General features: G+C 47.8%; 1 protein-coding gene across 2 annotated transcripts; it reads right to left on the bottom strand.

Moving 5' to 3' along the window:
* Positions 1–4152: 4152 nt before the first annotated feature.
* Positions 4153–21065, bottom strand: pdcd6 (programmed cell death 6). 2 transcript variants are annotated; one of them, XM_055881705.1, is made up of 6 exons: positions 20867–21065; positions 18375–18436; positions 13809–13853; positions 12594–12752; positions 11977–12086; positions 4153–6442 (listed from the first exon to the last, which is right to left on the bottom strand). In XM_055881705.1, exons 1-6 carry the CDS (start codon positions 20977–20979, stop codon positions 6344–6346), a joined length of 588 nt encoding a protein of 195 aa, XP_055737680.1. In that variant the 5' UTR covers positions 20980–21065; the 3' UTR covers positions 4153–6343. The 2 variants fall into 2 exon arrangements, with proteins under 2 accessions (XP_055737680.1, XP_055737681.1); XM_055881706.1 differs by lacking the exon at positions 18375–18436 and having other exon boundaries at positions 20867–20923.
* Positions 21066–22334: the final 1269 nt, after the last annotated feature.

Here is a 22334-nt window from a genome sequence, read left to right as displayed (position 1 = left end):
CCACTGGCAATGTGATGAAAGAAATAAAAGCTGAAATAAACCATTCTCTCTACTATCATTTCACATTCTTAAAATAAAGTGGTAATCCTAATTTACCTAACACAGGGAATTTTTACTAGGATTAAATGTCAGGAATTGTGAAAAACTGAGTATAAATGTATTTGGCTAAGGTGTATGTAAACTTCCGACTTCAACTGTATATCAAAATCTGAATTATTATTCTGTTGTCAATGACAGTCCACCCCCCAAGGGGTTTAATTCAAATGAAATCAAACGTTATTTGTTACACGCGCCGAACACAACAGGTGTAGAACTTAGCATGAAATGCTTACTTACAAGCCCTTAATCAACAATGCAGTTCAAGAAATAGAGTTAAGAAAATATTTACAAAATAAACTCAAGTAAAAAATTATCAAAAGTAACACAATAAAATAACAATAACGAGGCTATATACAGGAGGTACCAATACCGAGTCAATGTGTGTTGTTACAGGTTAGTAATGAGGCTATATACAGGGGGTACCGGTAACATGTCAATGTGCGGGGGTACAGGTTAATCAAGGTAATTTGTACATATTGGTAGGGGTAAAGTGACTATGCATAGATAATAAGATTAACAGCAGTGTAAAAAACAAATGGGGGGGGGGGGGGTCAATGTAAACAGTCCGGTGGCTATTTGATGAATTGTTCAGCAGTCTTACGGCTTGGGGGTAGAAGCTGTTACGGAGCCTTTTGGTCCTAGACTTGGCGTGCCAGTACCGCTTGCCGTGCGGTAGCAGAGAGCACAGCCTATGACTTGGGTGACTGGAGTCTTTGACAATTCTTTGGGCTTTCCTCTGACGCAGCCTAGTATATAGGTCCTGGATGGCAGGAAGCTTGGTTCCAGTGATGTACTGGGCCATACACACTACCCTCTGTAGCGCCTTAGGGTCAGATGCCGAGCAGTTGCCATACCAGGCGATGATGCATCCGGTCAGGATGCTCTCGATGCAGCTGTAGAACTTTTTGAGGATATGGGGACCCATGCCAAATCTTTTCAGTATCCTGAGGGAGAAAGGGTGTTGTCATGCCCTCTTCATGACTGTCTTGGTGTGTTTGGACCATGACAGTTCATTAGTGATGTGGACAATTGGAGAGTGACCATTGCCTCCCTGCTAATTTGCTGTCTACTGTTCTGTATGTCAGAGATAGAGTGATGCTGTTTAATGTTCTGTATGTCTGAGAAAGAGTGATGCTGTCTACTGTTCTGTATGTCTGGGATAGAGGGATGCTGTCTAATCTTCTGTATGTCTGAGAAAGAGTGATGCTGTCTACTGTTCTGTAAGTCTGAGAAAGAGGGATGCTGTCTACTGTTCTGTATGTCTGGGAAAGAGTGATGCTGTCTACTGTTTTGTATGTCTTGGATAGTGTGATGCTGTCTACTGTTCTGTAAGTCTGAGAAAGAGTGATGCTGTCTACTGTTCTGTATGTCTGGGAAAGAGTGATGCTGTCTACTGTTTTGTATGTCTGAGAACCGGTGATGCTGTCTACTGTTCTGTAAGTCAGGAGGAGAGTGATGCTGTCTACTGTTTTGTATGTCTGGGAAAGAGTGATGCTGTCTACTGTTTTGTATGTCTGAGAACCAGTGATGCTGTCTACTGTTCTTTATGTCTGGGAAAGAATGATGCTTTTCTACTGTTCTGTATGTCTGGAGGAGAGTGATGCTGTCTACTGTTTTGTATGTCTGGGAAAGAGTGATGCTGTCTACTGTTTTTATGTCTGAGAACCAGTGATGCTGTCTACTGTTCTTTATGTCTGGGAAAGAATGATGCTGTCTACTGTTCTGTATGTCAGGAGGAGAGTGATGCTGTCTACTGTTTTGTATGTCTGGGATAGAGTGATGCTGTCTAATGTTCTGTATGTCTGAGAAAGAGTGATGCTGTCTACTGGTCTGTATGTCTGGGATAGAGTGATGCTGTCTAATGTTCTGTATGTCTGAGAAAGAGTGATGCTGTCTACTGTTCTGTAAGTCTGATAAAGAGTGATGCTGTCTAATGTTCTGTAAGTCTGAGAAAGAGTGATGCTGTCTACTGTTTTGTATGTCTGAGAACCAGTGATGCTGTCTACTGTTCTGTATGTCAGGAGGAGAGTGATGCTGTCTACTGTTTTGTATGTCTGGGAAAGAGTGATGCTGTCTACTGTTTTGTATGTCTGAGAACCAGTGATGCTGTCTACTGTTCTTTATGTCTGGGAAAGAATGATGCTGTCTACTGTTCTGTATGTCTGGAGGAGAGTGATGCTGTCTACTGTTTTGTATGTCTGGGAAAGAGTGATGCTGTCTACTGTTTTGTATGTCTGAGAACCAGTGATGCTGTCTACTGTTCTTTATGTCTGGGAAAGAATGATGCTGTCTACTGTTCTGTATATCAGGAGGAGAGTGATGCTGTCTACTGTTTTGTATGTCTGGGAAAGAGTGATGCTGTCTACTGTTTTGTATGTCTGAGAACCAGTGATGCTGTCTACTGTTCTTTATGTCTGGGAAAGAATGATGCTGTTTACTGTTCTGTATGTCTGGAGGAGAGTGATGCTGTCTACTGTTTTGTATGTCTGAGAACCAGTGATGCTGTCTACTGTTCTTTATGTCTGGGAAAGAATGATGCTGTTTACTGTTCTGTATGTCTGGGAAAGGGTGATTCTGTCTACTGTTCTGTATTTCTGGAGGAGAGTGATGCTGTCTACTGTCTGTATTTCTGGAGGAGAGTGATGCTGTATACTGGTCTATATGTCTGGAGGAGAGCAATGCTGTCTACTGGTCTGTATGTCTGGGGTGGAGTGGTGAATGTCATGTTTTGTATGTATAACTGTAGGGGAGCTTTGGAAAGACAACACATCCTCATCATCAGGTGTTGTCATAGGTTGTGTTTACACAGGAAGCCCAATTATGATATTGTTGCCACTAATTGGTATTTTGAGCAATTAGATCAGATTACTGACCTGCTGACCCTCTGTCAGAATTAGTTGATCTCCTGTCTGTAGTCTCCTGTCTATAGTCTCCTGTCTGTGCAGGGTCCAGGGTGTCTCACCGTTGCCATGGAGCACAGCTACAGTCAGGTTGGGGTCGCTGTCGAAGGCCGTCAGCTCGTCCAGCAGTGTTACGGGCCGGTCGATCGCCACGGTGACCACTGAACCCCTCCGCCATCACAGTCCACACGGCCACTGCACAACAATCATAACTTTAACAGTTAGCCAGCAGCATACCACCCTGCACCCCACTGCTGGCTTACTTCTAAAGCTAAGCAGGGTTGGTTCTGGTTGGTCTGTGGAGGGGAGACCAGATGCTGCTGGAAGTGGTGTTGGGAGGGCCAGTAGGAGGCCCCCTTTCCTCTGGTCTAAAGAAAATATCCCAATGCCTCAGTGCCCTGTGTAGGGTGCTGTCTTTCAGATGGGATGTTAAACACGTGTCCTGACTCTCTGTGGTCACTAAAGATCCCATGGCACTTATTTTAAGAGTAGGGGTGTTAACTCCAATGTCCTGGCTAAACTCCCAATCTGGCCTTCATACCATCACAGTCACCTAATCACCCCCAGCGTACAATTGGCTCATTCATCCCTGTCCCCTGTAACTATTCCCCAGGTTGTTGCTGTAAATGAGAATGTGTTCTCAGTCAACTTACCTGGTAAAATAAAAAAGTTGATGAGCCAAAACACATTTACACATAATACAATCATGTAGTGTTGTATAGGATTTGAAGTAGCAGACTACATGTCTGTTGTTGTTCAATATTGACTGCAATTTCATATTCCAAGTCAGGGTCAGTAAATTGAGTGCAGAACTCAACCCACATCATATCTAATATGCATGTTGTGATACATAGTGGCAGCTAGTTTGAGGATGTCTAAAATATGATACTAGGCTCCTTAATCAGCGCAATGAACAAACATGCCACTGCCCCATGTCATCTGGTCTGAAAGCAAGTATTTGCTGCCCTCTTCTGCCAGAGACATGTCATTGCATATATGAGACAGCTGTGTTGTTCAACGTAGCTACCTTTCCCTGATTCCTCTCCGGTTGCAGTGTCTCAGAAGACTTCTTGTCAAGTAACCAGCCTAGGGCAGTAGCAGCTTGACAGCTCAGATTTCTAGCTAATAAAACACGTGCCGTGGTCTGACACGCTCATGGGCCATAGATGTTTATTTATTTTACCTTTATTTAACTAGGCAAGTCAGTTAAGAACACATTCTTATTTTCAATTAATGCCTAGGAACAGTGGGTTAACTGCCTTGTTCAGGGGTAGAACGACATTTTTACCTTGTCAGCTCGGGGATTCGATCTTGCAACCTTTTTGTTACTAGTCCAACGCTCTAACCACTAGGCTACCTGCCGCCCCAAATGTGCTTGATAAGCAAAAATTAAAACTCAAACTGCTGAGCTCACAGAAACGAAATTAATTTCAAGTTAATGTTCCTTGTGCATATCTACAAACAAAAGATATTAAAATGGCAAACTTTCAAATGTTTACTAATAATGTGCAACACCTCGCAAGTTCCTCCAGAAACTTCGCAAACGTGGAAGGAAGGTACTGCACATAATTGGAGCATGCACTGGTGTAAGTACACCAAAACAGACAGGAGAGGGCAAAGTTGCGCCATTTCTTGCACTGCAGTGCACATTGCTGTACAGAGGTTCATTTTCTGTAGAAAAATGAAGTGAATAACCACACGTGAATAGGCGTTATAAGTACTTTTGGTTTAACCACCTATAGAGTACAACAATACCCATAAAACCTAGCAGTCAAACAGGGAAATTGTTCCAATTGTTGCTCCACCATTCATTTCTCCCATAGGGGATTTTAGAAGCACTTAAAATAAGGGCTTTGTTTCATGTAGGCTTACCCTGGTGTGATGTTTTGATTACCTTCTAAATCTCTTATCAATATATTCATCTGGATTTTCCCCCAACAAATTAAATGCTAATATGACTATCGTAAAGAACTACAAATGTATTTATTTGTTTTTTTATTTAACTAGCCAAGTCAGTTAAGAACAAATAATTTTTTACAATGACTGCCTACCCCGGCCAAACCCTAACCCGGATGACGCTGAGCCAATTGTGCGCTGCCCTATGGGACTCCCAATCACAGCCGGATGTGATTCAACCTGGATGCCTCTTGCACTGAGATGCAGTGCCTTAGACCGCTGCACCACTCGGGGGCCCATGATGATGCCATGACGATCTGGACGAGACTGCCGAATCTAGGCAAAGGTAAGAATCTGTGGATTAACTATCTAATGTTTGCTAAATGTAGTAATTAATAAATTGCCAAAATGTTCTTAAATGTACCAGTTTCTTAAAATCCCCTATGGGGAAAAATGAATGGTGGAAAAAACAATTGGAACCATTTCCCTGTTTCACCATTAGGTTTTATGGCTATTACAACACTGTGGGGCTCTACTCCTCTCAGACTAAATCTACCTCTTCCACAAATCTTTGTACCATACGATAAATCACAACAATTTTATCTATGCATCTTATAATATGCCGTTTAGCACAGGCTTTCATCCGAAGAAACTTAGTCATGCATACATTTAACATATTGTATCGGTGGTCCCGGGAATCAAACTCACATCCTGGCGTTGCAAGCACCACGCTCTGCTAACCCGAGCTACAGAGGACTATATTGACCATCTTCCGTCAATAATTGTATACAGTAATAAGTTATACTGTTGTCTCAACAGCAAACTGTTTAGTCTTTGTCCACCACACATTCAATTCAGAGCTCACAACTTTTTTCAGGTTTCTTTTTTAACAAAAGATGTTAATCTTGAATTTATACAGTTTAAGGCATCATGCACACACAAAAAAGCGATACAAAAGCATACGCTTATTTTACCTAAAATCCTAATAGGCAAACTTTTTTTTAAATGGATTTGCTGGTTAAAAATAAGACTATAGAAATATGGCGTTAGCTGGCATGTCAGTGAATCTAAAAGCAGGCTTTGTGCCCCACCATAACCTGCTGTCACAGTGTTTGTAAACATGGCTTCAGCAAAATAGATCTGAGATAGAGGGCATGCTTTGAACATTGGCAGGATTCCCCCGGAAGCATGCAGTTATTTGTCCTAAATGATATGTACAATGCAGGTTTACCTTAACACAGATATTCAGGCCTTTACGATTATCAAGATAAGATTCAGATATTAAACAATCATTATGAACAATGACAGACAGTACGTAATGTTGTTATATCCTAACCCAGAGTCCCAGTCCACTTGTGTTTTGGTCATCTTTATCCAGGAAGACATGTTGTGGAGGTGGGAAGGATTTGGCTTTGGCACAGTTGTGTCCAGTTGTGCTCTTGGCTTTACTATACAACGTTGAAAACCATGGATAGATACTGTTCATAGGAAACCTGGATCCAGCCGTCTTGGTCCGTGTCGTACCTCCTGAACACATCGGTCAACCTCTGAAAGTGACAAATGAAAAAGAATAATAAAAAAATTGTAATTTAAGATAATATTACAGTGGATCTAGAGAGCCGTAGATCTTGACTTAAAACATACTAGCGAGTATAGATGCCATTTCTGTTAATAAACCTTGTCCACTTTCCCAGACAGATTAAGTCGAGTCCAGAACTAAAAAAACATTCAAAATGGAGATTATCCATTGAAAGAGTTTAGTCCAGGACTAGGATTTATCTGTGTCTAGGAAACCAGCCAAAAACATCTTATTTTCATTTACAGACAACAGTATGGCCAGGAAAAACCTCTGACCAAGGTTAGAAATCTAATGAAAAAGAGTCTCTAAAATGTCATGTACATAAATGAAAAGATGCCATGTTGAACCAACCCAAAGTCCAATCTCAATATGGGCTGTATATACTGGGCTGACAAAACAATGTAGGCTACACACCCAGTGGTACATTCTGAAGCGCTAAACCCCCAGTAGAGCGCTAAACCCGCAGGGGAGCGCTAAACCCGCAGTAGAGCGCTAAACCCGCAGTAGAGCGCTAAACCCGCAGTAGAGCGCTAAACCCGCAGTAGAGCGCTAAACCCGCAGTAGAGCGCTAAACCCGCAGTAGAGCGCTAAACCCGCAGTAGAGCGCTAAACCCGCAGTAGAGCGCTAAACCCCCAGCAGAGCGCTAAACCCGCAGCAGAGCGCTAAACCCGCAGCAGAGCGCTAAACCCGCAGCAGAGCGCTAAACTCCCAGCGGAGCGCTAAACTCCCAGCGGAGCGCTAAACTCCCAGCGGAGCGCTAAACTCCCAGCGGAGCGCTAAACCCGCAGCAGAGCGCTAAACCCGCAGCAGAGCGCTAAACTCCCAGCGGAGCGCTAAACCCCCAGCAGAGCGCTAAACCCCCAGCAGAGCGCTAAACCCCCAGCAGAGCGCTAAACCCCCCCCCCCCCCCAGCAGAGCGCTAAACCCCCAGCAGAGCGCTAAACCCCCAGCAGAGCGCTAAACCCCCAGCAGAGCGCTAAACCCCCAGCAGAGCGCTAAACCCCCAGCAGAGCGCTAAACTCCCAGCGGAGCGCTAAACTCCCAGCGGAGCGCTAAACCCCCCCCCCCCCCCAGCAGAGCGCTAAACCCCCCCCCCCCAGCAGAGCGCTAAACCCCCCCCCCCCAGCAGAGCGCTAAACCCCCCCCCCCCCCCCAGCGGAGCGCTAAACCCCCCCCCCCCAGCAGAGCGCTAAACCCCCCCCAGCAGAGCGCTAAACCCCCCCCCCCCCCAGCAGAGCGCTAAACCCATCCCCCCCCCTCCCCCAGAGCGCTAAACTCCCAGCAGAGCGCTAAACCCCCAGCAGAGCGCTAAACCCCCCCCCAGCAGAGCGCTAAACCCCCCCCCCCCCCCAGCAGAGCGCTAAACCCCCCCCCAGCAGAGCGCTAAACCCCCCCCCCCAGCAGAGCGCTAAACCCCCCCCCAGCAGAGCGCTAAACCCCCCCCCCCCCAGCGGAGCGCTAAACCCCCCCCCCCAGCGGAGCGCTAAACCCCCAGCGGTACATTCTACGGGGCGCTAAACCCCCAGCGGTACATTCTACGGGGCGCTAAACCCCCAGCGGTACATTCTACGGGGCGCTACACAACCAGCGATACATTCTACGGGGCGCTACACAACCAGCGATACATTCCGGGTCGCTACACAACCAGCGATACATTCTACGGGGCGCTACACAACCAGCGATACATTCCGGGTCGCTACACAACCAGCGATACATTCCGGGTCGCTACACAACCAGCGATACATTCCGGGTCGCTACACAACCAGCGATACATTCCGGGTCGCTACACAACCAGCGATACATTCCGGGTCGCTACACAACCAGCGATACATTCTACGGGTCGCTACACAACCAGCGGAGCGCTACACAACCAGAGGTACATTCCAGACTGCTAAACCCCCAGCAGAGCAACCAGCGATACATTCTACGGGGCGCTAAACCCCCAGCGGTACATTCTACGGGGTGCTAAACCCCCAGCGGTACATTCTACGGGGCGCTAAACCCCCAGCGGTACATTCTACGGGGCGCTACACAACCAGCGGTACATTCTACGGGGCGCTACACAACCAGCGGTACATTCTACGGGGCGCTAAACCCCCAGCGGTACATTCTACGGGGCGCTACACAACCAGCGGTACATTCTACGGGGCGCTACACAACCAGCGGTACATTCTACGGGGCGCTAAACCCCCAGCGGTACATTCTACGGGGCGCTAAACCCCCAGCGGTACATTCTACGGGGCGCTACACAACCAGCGATACATTCTACGGGGCGCTACACAACCAGCGATACATTCCGGGTCGCTACACAACCAGCGATACATTCCGGGTCGCTACACAACCAGCGATACATTCTACGGGTCGCTACACAACCAGCGATACATTCCGGGTCGCTACACAACCAGCGATACATTCCGGGTCGCTACACAACCAGCGATACATTCCGGGTCGCTACACAACCAGCGATACATTCTACGGGTCGCTACACAACCAGCGGAGCGCTACACAACCAGAGGTACATTCCAGACTGCTAAACCCCCAGCAGAGCAACCAGTGGTACATTCTACGGGGCGCTAAACCCCCAGCGGTACATTCTACGGGGCGCTAAACCCCCAGCGGTACATTCTACGGGGCGCTAAACCCCCAGCGGTACATTCTACGGGGCGCTACACAACCAGCGATACATTCTACGGGGCGCTAAACCCCCAGCGGTACATTCTACGGGGCGCTACACAACCAGCGGTACATTCTACGGGGCGCTACACAACCAGCGGTACATTCTACGGGGCGCTAAACCCCCAGCGGTACATTCTACGGGGCGCTACACAACCAGCGGTACATTCTACGGGGCGCTAAACCCCCAGCGATACATTCTACGGGGCGCTAAACCCCCAGCGGTACATTCTACGGGGCGCTACACAACCAGCGGTACATTCTACGGGGCGCTACACAACCAGCGGTACATTCTACGGGGCGCTACACAACCAGCGGTACATTCTACGGGGCGCTACACAACCAGCGATACATTCTACGGGGCGCTAAACCCCCAGCGGTACATTCTACGGGGCGCTAAACCCCCAGCGGTACATTCTACGGGGCGCTACACAACCAGCGGTACATTCTACGGGGCGCTACACAACCAGCGGTACATTCTACGGGGCGCTAAACCCCCAGCGGTACATTCTACGGGACGCTACACAACCAGCGGTACATTCTACGGGTCGCTACACAACCAGCGGTACATTCTACGGGGCGCTACACAACCAGCGGTACATTCTACGGGGCGCTACACAACCAGCGGTACATTCTACGGGGCGCTACACAACCAGCGGTACATTCTACGGGGCGCTACACAACCAGCGGTACATTCTACGGGGCGCTACACAACCAGCGGTACATTCTACGGGGCGCTAAACCCCCAGCGGTACATTCTACGGGGCGCTACACAACCAGCGGTACATTCTACGGGGCGCTACACAACCAGCGGTACATTCTACGGGGCGCTACACAACCAGCGGTACATTCTACGGGGCGCTACACAACCAGCGGTACATTCTACGGGGCGCTACACAACCAGCGATACATTCTACGGGGCGCTACACAACCAGCGATACATTCTACGGGGCGCTAAACCCCCAGCGGTACATTCTACGGGGCGCTACACAACCAGCGATACATTCTACGGGGCGCTAAACCTCCAGCGGTACATTCTACGGGGCGCTACACAACCAGCGGTACATTCTACGGGGCGCTACACAACCAGCGATACATTCTACGGGGCGCTAAACCCCCAGCGGTACATTCTACGGGGCGCTACACAACCAGCGGTACATTCTACGGGGCGCTACACAACCAGCGGTACATTCTACGGGGCGCTACACAACCAGCGGTACATTCTACGGGGCGCTACACAACCAGCGGTACATTCTACGGGGCGCTACACAACCAGCGGTACATTCTACGGGGCGCTACACAACCAGCGATACATTCTACGGGGCGCTACACAACCAGCGATACATTCTACGGGGCGCTAAACCCCCAGCGGTACATTCTACGGGGCGCTAAACCCCCAGCGGTACATTCTACGGGGCGCTACACAACCAGCGGTACATTCTACGGGGCGCTACACAACCAGCGGTACATTCTACGGGGCGCTAAACCCCCAGCGGTACATTCTACGGGGCGCTACACAACCAGCGGTACATTCTACGGGTCGCTACACAACCAGCGGTACATTCTACGGGGCGCTACACAACCAGCGGTACATTCTACGGGGCGCTACACAACCAGCGGTACATTCTACGGGGCGCTACACAACCAGCGATACATTCTACGGGGCGCTAAACCCCCAGCGGTACATTCTACGGGGCGCTACACAACCAGCGATACATTCTACGGGGCGCTACACAACCAGCGGTACATTCTACGGGGCGCTAAACCCCCAGCGGTACATTCTACGGGGCGCTACACAACCAGCGATACATTCTACGGGGCGCTACACAACCAGCGGTACATTCTACGGGGCGCTACACAACCAGCGGTACATTCTACGGGGCGCTACACAACCAGCGGTACATTCTACGGGGCGCTACACAACCAGCGGTACATTCTACGGGGCGCTACACAACCAGCGGTACATTCTACGGGGCGCTACACAACCAGCGGTACATTCTACGGGGCGCTACACAACCAGCGGTACATTCTACGGGGCGCTACACAACCAGCGGTACATTCTACGGGGCGCTACACAACCAGCGGTACATTCTACGGGGCGCTAAACCCCCAGCGGTACATTCTACGGGGCGCTACACAACCAGCGATACATTCTACGGGGCGCTACACAACCAGCGGTACATTCTACGGGGCGCTACACAACCAGCGGTACATTCTACGGGGCGCTACACAACCAGCGGTACATTCTACGGGGCGCTACACAACCAGCGGTACATTCTACGGGGCGCTACACAACCAGCGGTACATTCTACGGGGCGCTACACAACCAGCGGTACATTCTACGGGGCGCTACACAACCAGCGGTACATTCTACGGGGCGCTACACAACCAGCGGTACATTCTACGGGGCGCTACACAACCAGCGATACATTCTACGGGGCGCTACACAACCAGCGGTACATTCTACGGGGCGCTACACAACCAGCGATACATTCTACGGGGCGCTACACAACCAGCGATACATTCTACGGGGCGCTACACAACCAGCGATACATTCTACGGGGCGCTACACAACCAGCGATACATTCTACGGGGCGCTAAACCCCCAGCGGTACATTCTACGGGGCGCTACACAACCAGCGATACATTCTACGGGGCGCTAAACCCCCAGCGGTACATTCTACGGGGCGCTACACAACCAGCGATACATTCTACGGGGCGCTAAACCTCCAGCGGTACATTCTACGGGGCGCTACACAACCAGAGGTACATTCTACAGCGCTACACAACCTGTGGTATGTACACAGTAAGCCCATTAAAACGGTTACCTGTAGAACAATACAACACTGGATGAAGTCATCGAAGGCCACTTGTCCCTTCCTCTGCCGATCAAATTTCTCTATGAGAGTGTTGTAGAACTGGTCTGAGAGACGATACCCTGGGGAGGAGGACAGAACAGTCAACATCACAGAAACACATCCTTGTTCAACAACCCTTACCCAATGTGTAACATCCATAGGGCTTTATCCTGCTCATTTCACAGAGCACTACTTCATTTTAATAATACAAGGACAAAAGAATAACAATGCATGTCTAATATCTACACCACAGGAGGTTGGTGGCATCTTAATTAGGGAGGACAGGGCTTGTGGTAATGGCTGGAGCGGAATCAGTGGGATGATATCAAATACATGAAACTCATGGTTTCCATGTGATGATACCCTTCTATTCTCTCCGTTCCAGACATTTTTATGAGCCGTTCTCCCCTCAGCAGGCCGCCACTGATCTACACAACTATTTTGGCACATACAGTAGCTTTATCCAGACTCGTGCATGTTGACCTTACGGAAGGGCATTAGAATATCGGGGCTGACCTTGTGAACCACATACATGCAGCGGTAGGCCATCCATCAGTATGGTCAAATAGGGAAAGCATACTGCTCACCGAATCCAGTCAGTGCCTGCTTCAGCTCGTTCTTGTCGATGAAGCCCGAGTTGTCTCTGTCGTAGGTGCGGAAGATGTTCTGCCAGTCCGTGATGTACTTCCACACGCCCGCAAACTCATTGAAGTTCACCCCTCCTTTGTTCTCCCTGTCAAACATGGCTGTGAGAGGGAAGCCAATAGAGGAGACATGAGTGACAGCAAGTAGGGGTCAGTACAGTGCAACGTTATAAAATAACATTCTGATAGAAATGCACTTTGTAGAATAGTTTTTTTTCTGTCTTATAGAATCAGGCACCATGTCATCTTTATTCATTACATTTCTATCTAAAACATCCTGAATAGGTCTAGACCCCTGAGAACTACAACTAAAAAAAAGAGCAGCTGGGAAGTGTAGTTCAATGCTGGAACACTAACACAATGGACTAAGGTCTCGCATAATGTGTTATGACACAGAGTTATAGAAATCTTGCCTGTTTGAATTCTCCCCTGCGGTTTAATCCAATTACATCCTATCAAAGAGCTTCATCACAATTACATCCTATCAAAGAGCTTCATCACATGGAAGGTCTGGGATGGCCATTTGAATACAACAGATTTACACAGTAGGCTCCAGTACAGTGGGAGATTGTGAGCTTTAAAATAACTTAATAGAAAACTAGTTGTATTTTCTTAGTACATATAAAATTCACATTCCGCTACACTTCTCAGACTCCAGAATGATCCAGTTGGTGAAGGTGTAATTAAGTTTGTTAACCAATCAAAACGGTCAGTGGGTGATTATAGACGGGATATGCCTTTTGAGACAAACAAACACCTCCTGTTTGTGGGAAGGAAATACTCCCTTTTGCTGATGGTTGCATGCACAGGAGGTTGGTGGCACCTTAATTGGGGAGGATGGGCTCGTGGTAATGGCTGGAGCAGAATGGTATCAAAGACAAACACATGGTTTCCATGGTTTCCATGTGTTTGATGCCATTCCATTCACTCCGTTCCCGCCCTTATTATGAGCCGTTCTCCCCCCAGCAGCCTCCACTGGCTGCATGCGTCCAATTAACTGGGGAGCTGGGTTGAAATATGTCACTGCACACAAACGTTAAGGTTTGTTGGTTGCTATGGGCAAAACATATCAACAATGCTAGTCCTACAGGACAATATAGGCTTGTCGTTGTGCAAGTTTGTTTGTGTGTCAAGGGTCAATGAGAGACAACTACTCACATATGATTGATCGGACCGTCACTGGGTTGAATGGTGTCCATGTACCTAGAGAGAGAAGATAAGATAGGTGAAACAAATGAGGACATTCAGCCACTAAGAGTTAAATCGTACAGGATGACTGCAAGGTTAATAGCTTTGGACTTCAATCAACCAGGCCATTCATAACAGAACAACCAGAAGAGGGAATTAGGCCAAGAGTTAGTAGTGGAGAACTCTGGTGGCTTATTAAGCAACCTTTATGTTCTTATCTTGGGTATGCTTTGGGTAACAGCAGAACTGCTACCCCGGAGAAAGAGCTGGAGATTTATCAGGGTTCCCTAAAGCTTGCAACCTCACCCTCACTGCTCAGAGAGAGAGAGAGAGAAAAGATCATCCCAGGTCCTCACCAGGATTTAGACAAGCCAAAGAGTTCACAGCTTTTAAATAGTTTAAAGAGAGAGAAAGCTTTGCAGTGAAGTAAACTGAACAGCTTCTCATTAAGCCTTTCCTCTGCAACGACAAGGACCAGTCTGGTAATACAGCTGGTCTGGATCAGGGACCAGTCTGGTAATACAGCTGGACTGGGTCAGGGACCAGTCTGGTAATACAGCCGGACTGGGTCTCGATCAGGGACCAGTCTGGTAATACAACTGGATTGGGTCTGGATCAGGGACCAGTCTGGTAATACAGCTGGATTGGGTCAGTGACCAGTCTGGTAATACAGCTGGATTGGGTCAGTGACCAGTCTGGTAATACAGCTGGATTGGGTCTGGATCAGGGACCAGTCTGGTAATACAGCTGGATTGGGTCTGGATCAGGGACCAGTCTGGTAATACAGCTGGATTGGGTCTGGATCAGGGACCAGTCTGGTAATACAGCTGGATTGGGTCTGGATCAGGGACCAGTCTGGTAATACAGCTGGATTGGGTCTGGATCAGGGACCAGTCTGGTAATACAGCTGAACTGGGTCTGGATCAGGGACCAGTCTGGTAATACAGCTGGATTGGGTCAGTGACCAGTCTGGTAATACAGCTGGATTGGGTCAGTGACCAGTCTGGTAATAAAGCTGGACTGGGTCTGGTAATAAAGCTGGACTGGGTCTGGGTCAGGGACCAGTCTGGTAATACAGCTGGATTGGGTCTGGATCAGGGACCAGTCTGGTAATACAGCTGAACTGGGTCTGGATCAGGGACCAGTCTGGTAATACAGCTGGACTGGGTCTGGATCAGGGACCAGTCTGGTAATACAGCTGGATTGGGTCAGTGACCAGTCTGGTAATACAGCTGGATTGGGTCAGTGACCAGTCTGGTAATAAAGCTGGACTGGGTCTGGATCAGGGACCAGTCTGGTAATACAGCTGGATTGGGTCTGGATCAGTGACCAGTCTGGTAATACAGCTGGACTGGGTCTGGATCAGGGACCAGTCTGGTAATACAGCTGGATTGGGTCTGGATCAGGGACCAGTCTGGTAATACAGCTGGACTGGGTCTGGATCAGGGACCAGTCTGGTAATACAGCTGGACTGGGTCTGGATCAGGGACCAGTCTGGTAATACAGCTGGACTGGGTCTGGATCAGGGACCAGTCTGGTAATACAGCTGGATTGGGTCTGGATCAGGGACCAGTCTGGTAATACAGCTGGACTGGGTCTGGATCAGGGACCAGTCTGGTTTTACAGCTGGGTGGGACAGGGACTGGGTCTGGACTGGTTTTACAGCTGGGTGGGACAGGGACTGGGTCTGGACTGGTTTTACAGCTGGGTGGGACAGGGACTGGGTCTGGACTGGTTTTACAGCTGGGTGGGACTGGGTCTGGACTGGTTTTACAGCTGGGTGGGACTGGGTCTGGACTGGTTTTACAGCTGGGTGGGACTGGGTCTGGACTGGTTTTACAGCTGGGTGGGACTGGGTCTGGACTGGTTTTACAGCTGGGTGGGACTGGGTCTGGACTGGTTTTACAGCTGGGTGGGACTGGGTCTGGACTGGTTTTACAGCTGGGTGGGACTGGGTCTGGACTGGTTTTACAGCTGGGTGGGACTGGGTCTGGACTGGTTTTACAGCTGGGTGGGACTGGGTCTGGACTGGTTTTACAGCTGGGTGGGACTGGGTCTGGACTGGTTTTACAGCTGGGTGGGACTGGGACTGGGTCTGGACTGGTTTTACAGCTGGGTGGGACTGGGACTGGGTCTGGACTGGTTTTACAGCTGGGTGGGACAGGGACTGGGTCTGGACTGGTTTTACAGCTGGGTGGGACAGGGACTGGGTCTGGACTGGTTTTACAGCTGGGTGGGACAGGGACTGGGTCTGGGTCTGGACTGGTTTTACAGCCTGTGAGACAAAGCTTCCTCTGTGCAGCACAAACACTGGGCCTTCTCATTGTGTTGCCCGGTGCTCACTCATGAAGAAGGAGCAGGGACATAGAAGAAAAAAACAGGGTGACTGCAACACAGCTCCCCACGGGAGAGACTCGGTGAGAGAACAGCTCCCCACGGGAGAGACTCGGTGAGAGAACAGCTCCCCACGGGAGAGACTCGGTGAGAGAACAGCTCCCCACGGGAGAGACTCGGTGAGAGAACAGCTCCCCACGGGAGAGACTCGGTGAGAGAACAGCTCCCCACGGGAGAGACTCGGTGAGAGAACAGCTCCCCACGGGAGAGACTCGGTGAGAGAACAGCTCCCCACGGGAGAGACTCGGTGAGAGAACAGCTCCCCACGGGAGAGACTCGGTGAGAGAACAGCTCCATAATAAACACATCAAAAGACACTCACACATGTTTGAATTGAAACATAGTAACACACTCTCACTTACTAGGAACTGCTCTAGGCAGGCTAAAAACAGCATGTGCAAGGTTGAGCTCGACCTTGAGAAAGACAAATCACCCGTCACCCCTTTTCCTCTCGGACACCTAGTGGAGGCAGGGGGCTGAGCACGGAGCCACAGAAGCCAGACAATCTGCCCCTAGCCAAACATTTCATTTTAGTCATTCAGCAGATGCTCTTATCCAGAATGACTTAGTGTGCATACATTTATCCTACTCTTTCATACTGGTCCCCCGTGGGAATCAAACCCACAACCCTGGCATTGCGTGCGCCATGCTCTGCCTATTGAGCCACATGGGACCTAGCCTAATTGTGCATGTTTCTTGTCAAAGCCAGACATGATTGTTCTGTGTTATTATTCAGTCTTGTTCATGGGGCGATTCAGGACGAGTCAATGCAGGAGTTAGTTATTAGTAGATGGTCTAGATTTCCTTGGCACGTAGGTAGACCTGCCATACAAACTACTCAGCACAGTGAATGCAATGCTGCCGATTTCAGTAACTACTAGAGTGGTGGGCTCCGAAACACAAAAAATGTATCCAAGAACATAAATATCAGTCTGGGTGCATTTTGGCAGATGCTTGGTGCAGACAGAGCATGTGCTTGGTGCAGACAGAGCAGGTGCTAAGAGGATAGTTAAATATGAAGACCTAGCTAAAAGGCCCTGGCACCTATAAAATAATCCCTTTAATGAAAGACTGGTGATGTACGGCGGGGTGGCTATCACTTTCTCATCAGGGGGACGATGAGAGTGGGGAGAGGCGCCAAGAGAGGAGGATCGATAAGAAGAAAGGAAAAGAGGAAGATGAGCGGAAACAAGGGAAGACGAGGGGGAAGGGGATGATGAGAATTGAGGAGAGGAGTCGAAAGAGGGGAGGATCGATAAGAGAAGAGGTGAAAAGAGCAGTTTACAAGAAGAAAAGAGAACGAGGAAGAGAACAGTGAGGTTTGGGTGAGAGTCAGATTGACAGTGAGGTCTGAGTGAATGTCAGAGTGACAGTGACAACACCATGGGCATGGTCAGTGAAGCGCACGGCCGAGGACGGGGCACAGCTTGCATTAAGTCAGCAGCTTGGTCACAGTCACACACAGTCTCACTGGCACAGCCTCATGACACAGCCCTACTAAATGAACTGGACTGACTGTGTGAACACAGCTCCTGCCTGCCTGCCTTCCACGCAGCCTAGTCATCAGTATTCTGAACCAGGGCTACTACAACAGCTTCTTTCATCGCTCCTGAGACTCTTTTTCAGTGTCCAAAAACAGTCAGAGAAGAATACCCATTCAACCCTTTTCAAAGTCCTCCATCGATTTAAAATGTTGAGTTTCAGAATAAATTGTTATTATTAACATGGTCTTAAAGTTTGCTTTGCTGGAACAAGTGCCCAAAGGTCAACACGATGTTCAGTCATGTCACTGACTCAATCCTGAGCATATATTTGCCATCCAGCCTGGTGGGAAGATTAATGTCATGTTGCGCTCATGGCGTTGGCTAAGCCACTCTCTGTCATATCTCGACAACAAGAGGGTGTTGAGTTGATTATCAGGTGGTAGCTGTCGTCAGACACTTCCTGCCTTATACAGGAAGTACTCTCCCTGTGTCATCAGATGAATTTTTCCCCTGATGGGTCGGCCATTTTGAGGTAAACACAAAACATTTGTGTCCATTTCAAGTCCAGAACACCAACTTTCCTCACCTCTCAGTCCTTAACCAGGTATTAAAATGAGAGCAGAAGGCAGTGTTGAGGTCGAGAGGAGAAAGAACGTACCGTTCGATAAGGCCTGCTGCAGCTCTGTGTCCGATATCACGGCGCTCCTGTCCTTGTCCACTCTGGGGGGAAACAAGACAGACGGTATTAACACACAGTAGAGCCCTGTTGAAAACCTACAGCCACGCTACGCTGTAAGGCCCTTGTCAGAATCTCAACACTCCATTCAATGAGAGTGTGTGTGGGCTGGTCTCGGGACAGGAGGGACGACGGTTTGTGGGAGATGGTGACGAGTGTCGTTTTACAGGGACGCCCGTGCCACCATCACAGATCAGTGAAAGGTGAAACCAGAAATAACCAACTGCATACAAACAGCACAGTGACACAAGTGCTATTCTCCTGTGTGGTGTAATAGCCAGATTGTTGGCAAGAGGGCTATTATGGTCTGTTTGTGCAGTCTTGCCAGCAATGTTTGGCATGACAACAAGCATAGGAGTTGGGTACAGTGTAGCATAAAGAGATCTGGGATCAGGCTAGCTATTATATTTTGAGTGCAATGCCAAAGAAAGGAGGCTTTTCCATTAAGGGAAAATAGATGAGATGCACGGAACGTTTTCGTTTTGAATTTACAATAGACACAAATATCGTATTCTATTGTAGAATCTCAGAACCCAGCGCCTTTCAGCACAATACCCATGCGCCATCTGTCACAGAAGTGTTGCATCACAAACTAATTAGCCTATTTTGTAAAATCGTGTTCCAATTGAACAGTATAAGAATGGTACAAGCGTTCTATTTAGACGTGAGAGACGTTTTGTGGGTTGAACATTAACAGAAATAAGAGGCTTTGCCTTCCAGTTCTGAAATAACCTTCGCCTCTGTGAAATGAAGGGCAATCATCCCATCCTGAATGACTCACATAGCAACCTCTCAAACCCAACACACCAACTAAACCGCAGTCTTTGCATAGCAAGACGGGACAAAACCTGTTTCCATGAAGGCACGCTGTGACTTCCTACAGACTGTAAAAAGATAAAGGTTGGTCAGAGGGGGTACCTAACATGAAACCCTTTTAGAGTAGGGTCTGTGCTGTGTCCAACTACACACTCTCTACTTCTTGTTTTTCCTCTCTCTACCTCAGGTTAACTTACCTCACTGGGTTTTACATCAAATGAGGTGAAGTGGGAGAGCATCATTATGATTCATTTTCCTGGCCTGAAGCGGAAGTTGGAACCATCTGCCCATTTGCTGAATGGTGTTCAGTACAGATCCTAAAAATGATCTGTACACAGCACAGCAGCCATTGGAATCTTAACATTTCTCAGTTTTTCCTATGAAGCGATTCAAGTTATGACAGGCCTGGCAGAGCATAGTCTTCCAATCAAATGGTTTAGCAGCTTATGTCATGCTGGCTCTCATGGTAGGGGGAAGGAGTAGCCCTTCTGAATAGGAGACCGGTTTTCAGCCGACATGACCCTAAACCATAGCTTATTGACGAACGGCAGACAGTGAAAGCAATCGTTTGTATCGTCACATATCAGAGATGTTGACCTGGGCCTAGATCCTAGACGGATCCTTTGCTGTACTATTCTAGGCTGTCTTTGTGGCCCACATTTTTGACATGCCAGTGTTATGGAAACTGATGATCATATAGGTGGAGAGTGGAAAAGGAACATTCTATGACACAAGCCAAACAAAATATGCTATGAAAGGACCAACTTGCTAGTGACTCATGCATTTACACTGTGACCACTCAAGTCATATGACCTAGGGAGGGAGTTCCAGCCACAGTGAGTTGCTTGGATGTGGAGTGTGTGGTGGAATACAGATAACGAGAACTAGGTCTTATCTGGCTGTTATAAATTATTCAACAAGGTGTTTCAGGTCTTGCGTGCCTTCAGCATTTTAATGTTGAGAGAAAGCAAAGCACCATGGGTCCTCTGCAGTATTACATAACGCAATACTACCACCAGGGACAAGAGCAACTTCTTATTTTTCTACTACAACCTTATGCCAAGCTCTTTCCAGTTATTACTGTATGCAAGTTGTCAAGCCCGCTCTCTTGTCAGTTCTTGTAAAATAAAGTTCCTTCAAAGCCATTCTCCTCGGATAACTGCCCGACAATAGAAACCGATAGTAAATTATTCGATTATTTTAATGTGATGCCATTGCCTAAATCAACTCCAAGAAGTCCATTGAACAACATTAAGGCCTTGTATGTGTGTGTCAAGAAAATGTCATAATGTTAGAGAGTAAAATAGGAAGAGAGAAAAAAAACGTGCTTACTAGAGCCAAATGACAGGCATAATATATCCCAATAATATTTTATATCCCAATAACATTTTTTTTAAAGAAACTGAAACCAGTCTGTCAAATACATGTCCTCATCGAACCATGGTTGTAATTTGAAAACAATAACTTTGTATGCAAACCGAACATATATTGTGCTATTTTTATCTCTGCCAATTATGCGCCGTGGCAGCAGTTTTCAAAATGAAGCTCAAACCAAAGCGGAGTATTTCGATAGCCACGAAAGACGTCTTTTCCCTCACCTCTGAAATATATTCCAAAGAAAACCTTGATCCGGTCCCGGCGCTGCGTTGTTGTATTGTTGTTGTTGTTGTTGTGGAGCTCCTCTATACGGACTACCGGAATTATATGCCATTTTGAAACCTTTATAATTTGTGCTACACTACCCTATACTCGTTTTAATCTGACACTGACGTTCGGTCGTCACATATTACCACAGCCACAAAGTCATAACTATGGCTAAACCCCGCCCATTTCTACAATTTATCTTCTCAAAAATCGGATTGTAAACCTAACCTTAACCACACTACTAACATTATGCCTAACCCTAAACATAAATTAAGACCGAAAAGCACATGTTGGTTTTCATGACATTTTACAATAGAGCCAATTTTGACTTTGTGGCTGTGGTAACTAGTGACAACCTGACATTCCTCGCGCAGAGGCGTGGCATGTAACCACTTCCCATAAAAAACGTGGACACGCCATAGAGCTCCATCCTGAGTGGGTTACTCGGAAATTACTCTACTTTAAAACGTTTTAATTGGTCTTCTGCCCGGTCCAGTGATTTACCCCGGCCAAACCCTAACCCGGACGACGCTGGGACAATTGTGAGCCGCCCTATAGGACTCCCAATCACGGAAGGTTGTGATACAGCCTGGAATTGAACCAGGGTCTGTAGTGACACCTCCTCTAGCACTGAAATGCAGTGCCTTAGACCGCTGCACCACTCGGGAGCCCTAGCCCCAGATAAAATATTTTTATCAAAATAAATCACTTTTGCATGTGAAAATAAAATCCTTCTCATTAATCCACGTGTAACCTACCTCACCTTTGTTTTGAGACAACTTCGCTGGGGCCCCTGGCTCACGCCCGGAAGGTAGCTGTAAGAAATTGTAATAGATACTGGAAACTAGTAATAACAACTTCTCAACATAAGCCATCTTTTATACAAAATACACATACTCCTCATTTCTCTTGGACATATGCTGGACTCATTAAGACACCAACCACAGACACACACAACTCCCCTCCCCCATGACAACCACAGACACACACAACTCAAGGTTGGAGCACAAAACAAAGAACTATCTCAGGAACCAATGGAACGTTGACACCAGGCCTGATCAGGACTACCCAAGACCCAGATCGACCAATCGGAAGGCCAGACTACAAGATCAACCTACTTTGCTTGTTGCCTATATAACCTGTACAAACTTTTTAGACTGTCTCTTATCCTGACGATTCCATACGAATCAGACAGAAGGAGCCGTGCTGCACGCTTTGCCTGATATTTTTACACTTGAATAAACCTGCCTTATTATACAAATATCCACCTCGTCCTATGTCTCCACTTGATCTCCTGTCTCCAGTAAACGTTTTATCAACATAGCCAGTTCCAAAACAAATGCAAACACTTTTCATGCACTAAAAACTCAAATCCCTTTAATGCATTCTTGTGTGAATTTCAAAATCCCTTTTTGCTGGAGA

This window comes from Salvelinus fontinalis, chromosome 25, assembly GCF_029448725.1.
Source record: "Salvelinus fontinalis isolate EN_2023a chromosome 25, ASM2944872v1, whole genome shotgun sequence".
NCBI lineage: Eukaryota > Metazoa > Chordata > Actinopteri > Salmoniformes > Salmonidae > Salvelinus > Salvelinus fontinalis.
The sequence above is the reverse complement of the archived record's forward strand: the minus strand, read 5'-3'. Positions and strand labels throughout refer to the sequence as shown.

Coding starts and splice junctions, on each gene's coding strand:
- pdcd6 (XM_055881705.1), bottom strand. CDS start 20,979: ATGGCATATAATTCCGGTAGTCCGTATAGAGGAGCTCCACAACAACAA. Junction 18,437..20,866: donor CTTTGGAATATATTTCAGAG/GTGAGGGAAAAG, acceptor GTTTCCCCCCAG/AGTGGACAAGGACAGGAGCG. Junction 12,753..13,808: donor GACGGTCCGATCAATCATAT/GTGAGTAGTTGT, acceptor TCCCTCTCACAG/CCATGTTTGACAGGGAGAAC.